Genomic DNA, 7,711 nt, shown 5'->3' with positions numbered 1-7,711 from the left:
AGAATAGGACCGGGGTCCACAGTTCACTAGAGGTGTCTCTCCCATAAGATAAAAGCATGTTGGGTGAACAAATTACAGTCGGGCAATTGACAAATAGAGAGGGCATAACAATGCACATACATGTCATGATAAATATAGTGAGATTTAATTGGGCATTACGACAAAGTACATAGATCGCTATCCAGCATGCATCTATGCCTAAAAAGTCCACCTTCAGGTTATCATCCGAACCCCTTCCAGTATTAAGTTGCAAAACAACAGACAATTGCATTAAGTATGGTGCGTAATGTAATCAATAACTACATCCTTAGACATAGCATCAATGTTTTATCCCTAGTAGCAACAGCACATCCACAACCTTAGAACTTTCTGTCACTGTCCCAGATTCAATGGAGGCATGAACCCACTATCGAGCATAAATACTCCCTCTTGGAGTTAAGAGCAAAAACTTGGCCAGAGCCTCTACTAATAACGGAGAGCATGCAAGATCATAAACAACACATAGGTAATAACTTGATAATTAACATAACATAGTATTCTCTATCCATCGGATCCCGACAAACACAACATATAGTATTACAGATAGATGATCTTGATCATGTTAGGCAGCTCACAAGATCCAACAATGAAGCACAATGAGGAGAAGACAACCATCTAGCTACTGCTATGGACCCATAGTCCAGGGGTGAACTACTCACTCATCACTCCGGAGGCGACCATGGCGGTGAAGAGTCCTCCGGGAGATGAATCCCCTCTCCGGCAGGGTGCCGGAGGAGATCTCCAGAATCCCCCGAGATGGGATTGGCGGCGGCGGCGTCTCAGTAAGGTTTTCCGTATCGTGGCTCTCGGTACTGGGGGTTTCGCGACGGAGGCTATTTGTAGGCGGAAGGGCAGGTCAGGGGGCCACACGAGGGGCCCACACTATAGGTCGGCGCGGCCAAGGCCTGGGCCGCGCCGCCCTATGGTTTGGCCACCTCGTGGCCCCACTTCGTCTCCTCTTCGGTCTTCTGGAAGCTTCGTGGCAAAATAGGACCCTGGGCGTTGATTTCGTCCAATTCCGAGAATATTTCTTTACTAGGATTTCTGAAACCAAAAACAGCAGAAAACAGCAACTGGCACTTCGGCATCTTGTTAATAGGTTAGTTCCAGAAAATGCACGAATATGACATAAAGTGTGCATAAAACATGTAGATATCATCAATAATGTGGCATGGAACACAAGAAATTATCGATACGTCGGAGACGTATCAGAGACCTTAGATGTAGTTCTTGGAGAGAAATTTGGTGTTCCTCCTCCTATTTGTTCTTCCTCTCTCATTCCCACAATATATTTTGTAGCTTAGTTGGAATTTGAGAGAGAGATATAGAGAGAGAGAGGGATATTATCATCTTTGTGGTGTTCTAGCCATTGCATTTGGTGCATCGGTTTGACTTCTCCACGGTGATACGTGGAGGTGAAAGTTCGCGAGATATTCACTTCAGGAGCTTGTTCCGGGAGCTTGTTCCTCTGATTTCTGTATATAAGCATCATTGTACAACCACGGATTAAGAACATCAAGATGAAAGGTTTGACCTAACTAAAAATACGAACCGCAAAAAATCCAAACTTGAAAATGCAATAGAGGATGCATACAGATTCCGTTTTTGATTAACTTGGGATTATTGAAAATCTAGCAAAAAGCTCAAGAACCTCGCAATGATAAAAACCAAGAAGGAACAATAATAGGGTATGCAAAGTATGCAAAGTATTGAGCGCCCTAAGACGATGCGATCAAGTGACCCAACTGAAAGCCCCTCTTGGTAGTTTGGCTAACTATCCTATAACCCGTTCTCCCAACAACCACCTTCAGACCGGCAAAAGGAAAACTTAACAACGACATACCTTTTCCTTGCGCATCCCGCTTGATGTTTACGACAAGGCTTCAAGCTCCATTCAAGTCGGAATGCTTCACTTGATCATTGTTGCTTCGTGGAGACTCGTGATTTGCTCCCCAATATATACACCACTATGAGATAGCTTCATTAAGGCATGTCTTCACATGTTCATTGTCACCAAATGGACGGCACCCTTCAAGCATATGATCTTATTGAGATGTTCATCTTGAACTTGCCTTAACCTTGATCATGAACACCACTTGATGTCATCAACTCATGGGCTATATGCATGAGATCTTGCTTTTGATGCATGCCCATGAAAAGATACCTAACCCACATAGACAATACAAATACACACATATGATGGGTTAGTTCACAAGGCATAATTGATAATGCTTACCTTACCATAAGATCACATGATCCATTGTGATACATTCGTTATGCTTCATGTGTTGACCAACTTAAATTCAATCTTTGATCTTAGTCTTGGTCAACCATGTATCTCTTCATTCACTATCATAATATCTTGATCATTTATTGCTTAACACATAAGCTAGAGCGTGGCTAAATTGGGTTCCACACAAGAACTCCATCTTCATTTTAATATATCTTTAGCCTCATGCCATCCACACTTGAATCCAACACACGAACTACAAGAATTATCTATGGAATATTCCTTCATATAAACTCAATAAAAACATCAGTCCATAGAGATTATAATTAACTACCAAAACCACATGTAGGGGCAATGTAACCTTACAACACGGAGCACGGTTTTTTTCAAAGTTTCAAAACACAATTTCAAGGTTTAAAAAAATTCTAGTAAAATATACTAGTTGTAGCTAATGATGTACTCTATCAACACACGAAATCTCAACCCGATTGACTTATATTACGAGCTTAACAAAAAGAAATCAGATAGAATTTGGAGAACTGAACTTTTGCACTATTCACCACTTTAGATGTCAATTTTGGCATTCTCGTGCAACGCAAAATACATACTGCTTCGATTTGAGATTTTTTCGAGTTGATAGAGTAGATTGTTTTCTACATCTAAATTTTTGTCAAAAAAATTAAAATTCCAAAATGTCAATTTTTGAATTGTTCAAAGATCGGGCTACGTGTAGCCCGGGCTTCACACGTCTATACTTAGCAGTTACTCCCTCCGTCTTCAAATAAGTGGACATCTAGCCTCTAAACTTTGTCCACAAAAGAGTGTACTCCTATCTTCCCAATGCAATTTAATTGCTTCTCCCTCATCGCACGGAAATCAAACCCAATAATATTGAGCACATATTCTTCTTGCTTTTTACATGCAATTAGCTTATTGGAGGTGAAAGAATTAAAGATGAGAGATGCATGTTCTCAATGTACTTTTCACTCCACCTCATAATTTATCTTGAAAACCCCGCAGGTACACTTATTTGTGGACGGAGGGAGTAGCATGCATAACCTTTCTACACAGTTTTGCAGTTAACTCCAGCAAACAATCAGGTCTGCGCAACGGCGCCGGTTTCGTCGTACGGCCGCCCAGATTTCTCGAACCCCCTGCAGAAGTTGCTCTGTTCCTCCACCCATCCAAGAAAAGAAAATGACGAGAAAAAAAAAATCTGACACCGGAAATCGAAAAGGAACAGCAACAAAACACCCGGCCCATCTTCGTCGCAAGGCGAGGCACATTCCGTCGTCTCCATTCGCGCGCTCAACGTTTCTTCCGTCCTGCCGATGCCGGTGTGATAGCCTGGCTGCCGACCACGCCGACGCGCGGCATGCCATTGCTGCTTCTCTAGGGGGTTGCTCGGAACGCGTCGGCATCGGGGACGACTCTCATCAACGCGCGGCTTTGCCATGCCGCGCGTTCTCATGGAATCGATCGAGCACTTGGCCTCTGCACCGGTGGAGGGTCCGCCGGCGCCCCCTCCGCAGTCGTCGGCCCCACCGCCGCCGCCGGCATCGTCACCTCCTCCGCCGCCCACGCCGTCGCCGCCCAAGTCCCCGCCGCCGTCTTCCTCGCCTCCTCCTCAATCCGTGACGAAGGCGCCTCCCCAGTCGCGGCCGCCGGAGAAGTCCCCTGCAGCGTCCTCCCCTCCGCCCGTTTCGCCTCCGCCCTCATCTCCTCCGCCGACAAGCCGGTCACCGCCACCGTCTTCTCCTCCGCCATCTTCACCTCCGCAACACTCGCCGCCGCCTTCGCCTGCGTCTTCGACGACGCCACCGTCGCCTGAGGCATCGAGATCGCCGTCCCAGCAATCACCTCCGCAAGCCACAACTTCGACACCGGCGTCGCCACCACCTTCGCAACCAGCGAACCCAGCGCCAGCCACCCCGACCCCTTCGCCTCCTTCCATTCCGGCGGCAGCCTCGAAACCTCCACTGCTTGAAACGCCTGGAGCGCCCACTTCGGTCCCGGCCGCCGCAGGTCAGGCGACGCCAGCGGCTCCAGGGACACCTCCGTCTACCTCACAGTTACTGCCTTCGGGCGTGACGGTTCCCCCCGGTCCCACCGTCGCGGCCGCCGGATCGCCTCCTCCTGGCACGTGGCAGAGCCCTCCCGGTCCCGCCGTCGCGGCCGCGAGCCCACCGCCTACGGCACCTCGGGCTCAGGCTAGAGACTCGGGAGCCAACGTGCCGATCGGGGTGATCGTTGGGGTAGCCGTGGCAGGGTTCCTCCTGGCACTGGCCTCGCTTTTCATGGTGGTGTGGGTGAGCAACCGGGGCAAGAGTCGGCGTCCACCCATGCGCAAGAGAACCGTCGTCGTGCCGGCAAGTCAGTGTCTTACGATTAAGTTGGTCGCTCGCTCGCTCTCATATACTATACATTTAGCGTGACGCGTATGGTTACATGCAGATGCTACGTCGCCGGACGTGTACCCTCCGTCGAACGGGCCGACCGACGGGAGCTCGTACGAGTACTCCGGCTCCAAGTCGTGCTTCACGTACGACGAACTGGCGGGGATCACCTGCGGGTTCTCGGCGGAGAACGTGATCGGCGAAGGCGGGTTCGGGAAGGTGTACATGGGCGCGCTGGGCGACGGGCGGCGCGTGGCGGTGAAGCAGCTCAAGGTGGGCGGCGGGCAGGGGGAGAAGGAGTTCCGCGCCGAGGTGGACATCATCAGCCGCATCCACCACCGCCACCTCGTCACGCTCGTCGGCTACTGCGTCACCGAGAACCACCGCCTGCTAGTCTACGAGTTCGTCTCCAACCACACCCTCGAGCACCACCTGCACGGTCAGTTTCTTCCCCGAATTAACTGAATCGATCCTCCTCTTCACGTGGAACTGTGTTCAATTAGCAGGGTATTGTGACGATTCTGAATGTGAATTACTACAGGGAAAGGGCTTCCGGCGATGGATTGGTCGAAGCGGATGAAGATTGCGATCGGATCGGCCCGCGGATTGACATACCTGCACGAAGACTGTAGGTGGCATTTCGTTTGTTCGAGTGGGCATTCTTCAGTTATCTATACAAGGGGCTGTTATTATTCAGTTAACCTGTTTTACTGTTCTTTGGCAGGCCATCCTAGGATCATACATCGGGACATCAAGTCGGCCAACATTCTCCTGGATGACGCCTTCGAGGCAAAGGTATGCAAACACAGCTTCATCTTCCATTCTTAGCACGACGGAAGGTTGATTTGGCTTTTATTTCTTTGCTTGACAGGTTGCGGATTTCGGTCTTGCTAAGCTGACCAACGATGCTATGACTCATGTCTCCACGCGTGTGATGGGAACATTCGGGTAAGCACCTAACCTAATGCGGATTTGGCAGCCAATGTGTATGCAGCCAGGCCTAGAAGGCTAGAACAATACTCTGCTGTTCTGTATTCTGCACTTCTGCTCACAGATAGCCTTGTGCGCTCCGCTGGACTGAAAGTCTGAAACTACTGCAAACAGGTATATGGCACCGGAGTATGCATCAAGCGGGAAGCTGACGGACAGATCAGACGTGTTTTCGTTCGGGGTGGTGCTCTTGGAGCTTATCACTGGGCGGAAGCCTGTAGATTCATCTCAACCCCTCGGAGAAGAAAGCTTGGTTGAATGGGTATGTACATATTAATCCTGTAGTGTCATACCTTATGTCAGTGCAAAACATTCTACGCCATATGATCGCACTACCCATTTGTGTGAAACCTTGTGGATTGTTGCAGGCTCGGCCTCTTCTGGTTGACGCCTTGGAGACGGACGACTTCAGGGAGCTCGCAGACCCTGCACTCCAGTCCAGGTACTCAAAGACTGAGATGCGAAGGATGGTGGAGGCAGCTGCCTCTTGCATTCGTCACTCTGTCACCAAGAGACCAAGGATGGTGCAGGTAACAATCTGCAGAACAGTCTCCACGACAGGAATTAGGGATGAAATGCGTGTTTCTTGTCTTATGATCAGGTGTGGCGATCGCTGGACGTGGACGGCAGCTCGATGGACCTGACCAACGGCGTCAAGCTCGGGCAGAGCACGGCGTACGACTCCGGCCAGTACTCGGCGGACATCGAGCACTTCCGGCGGATGGCGTTCGAGGCCGACCTCGAGACCGCGGAGTACGGCATCTCGGACGAGGAAGACCACCGCGCTGCTGGTTCCGGGAGGCAGGAACGGAAAACAGCCGGAAAATGAGACCCGGGGAATCAACAAACTCTAGGTTCGCCGGCAGGCCAGATCCTCCTGCAGTGCAGAGCTGCATAGCTCAGACGCCATCGCACAACGACGATAGCAGCGGCGGGTTACATGTACGGGAGGCAGAGCAGAAGCTGGTGTGATCGAGCGTGCGGCGCCGCGCGCGAGTGCTTCAGTTTCGGGGACACAGTTTGCTAAGGTTGATGGTTGTGTATTGTGTTGTGTGCAAATGTACCAACGTTCGTACCGCTTCTAATAGAACAAGGCTTGGCATTTGCATCCGAAGGAAAGCTTTCACCGAATAATGCCGTGCACGCTTCACACAAAAACTTCTGAAATTACTGTGCTCCAAATAGCTCTACATTATATTTGGATGAATCTGATTGATGATATTCCTCAAGTATCCCATCAGAAAAATGTGGTTCTTACCGCTCCTTATTTAGAAGACGAAGTAAAGAAAGCAGTCTTCCAGATGGAACACAATAAGACGCCTGATCCGAATGCAGGGCCGGTCCATACATATTCAGGGCCTCGGGGCAGAGACACAAAAAGGACCCTTATTGACAATTTTTTTTGGAATGCATTGTATTTCAAAAGCAACGCCAGGACGAATTATTTATTTTAACCAACTTTCCTGGATCCGTTATTCTTTTCTAGGCAAGAATCCGTCACAAGAACACTCAGATAACTACATCATGGAAACATTATAGTTCTACAAATGATCAATCTTCCAAGTGCTATAAAGAGACCATCAATTCATCTGCAAAACAAACAACTTTGTCAAATTGATTGTTATTTGAAGCTTTTGTTCTACCATATAAGATATGATGCTAATGAACAAGAAATTACATCAGTTTCTATCATCTTCATTCCGCTATGTTCTTCACGCGGTAAAAAATTCTCAATCTGCAATGCTCTTCACTCCATGTCCTCACCGGAACAAAACTTCCCCAAAGTTCACTACATATGGCAAAGCAAAGCAACGTTAACACTTCATGTTTATACTATGATGAACAAATCTTTTTTTTCTTTTAACACTTCTAGAGGCAAAGTCATCAATAATCCCATCAACATTTATTTCATCCAGCTTATCTTTCTCCATGCATAAAGTTGCAAGACCGGTCAATCTTTCTTGTGACATGGATGATCTCAAATAGTTTTTCAACAACTTCAACTTTGAGAAACTACGTTCTGCTGATGCTACAGTGACCGGTAAAGTCAATAAAA

The 7,711-nt window shown here is 48.5% G+C and overlaps 1 protein-coding gene across 1 annotated transcript; it reads left to right on the top strand.

Moving 5' to 3' along the window:
- The first annotated feature begins 3,419 nt into the window (after positions 1-3,419).
- LOC127343078 (proline-rich receptor-like protein kinase PERK15) lies at positions 3,420-6,789 on the top strand. Its single transcript, XM_051369155.2, has 8 exons — positions 3,420-4,642; positions 4,724-5,104; positions 5,207-5,293; positions 5,390-5,460; positions 5,537-5,613; positions 5,770-5,917; positions 6,024-6,185; positions 6,257-6,789. Exons 1-8 carry the CDS (start codon positions 3,724-3,726, stop codon positions 6,482-6,484), a joined length of 2,073 nt encoding a protein of 690 aa, XP_051225115.1. The 5' UTR covers positions 3,420-3,723; the 3' UTR covers positions 6,485-6,789.
- Positions 6,790-7,711: the final 922 nt, after the last annotated feature.

This window comes from Lolium perenne, chromosome 3, assembly GCF_019359855.2.
Source record: "Lolium perenne isolate Kyuss_39 chromosome 3, Kyuss_2.0, whole genome shotgun sequence".
NCBI classification, from domain to species: Eukaryota; Viridiplantae; Streptophyta; class Magnoliopsida; order Poales; family Poaceae; genus Lolium; species Lolium perenne.
This window is presented reverse-complemented; position numbering and strand designations above follow the sequence as displayed.

What these genes read in the sequence shown, in the direction of transcription:
- LOC127343078 (XM_051369155.2), top strand. Translation starts at nt 3,724, where the DNA reads ATGCCGCGCGTTCTCATGGAATCGATCGAGCACTTGGCCTCTGCACCG. An exon ending in GACATACCTGCACGAAGACT is followed by an intron (nt 5,294 to 5,389) that starts GTAGGTGGCATT and finishes GTTCTTTGGCAG; the next exon opens with GCCATCCTAGGATCATACAT. An exon ending in AAGAAAGCTTGGTTGAATGG is followed by an intron (nt 5,918 to 6,023) that starts GTATGTACATAT and finishes GGATTGTTGCAG; the next exon opens with GCTCGGCCTCTTCTGGTTGA.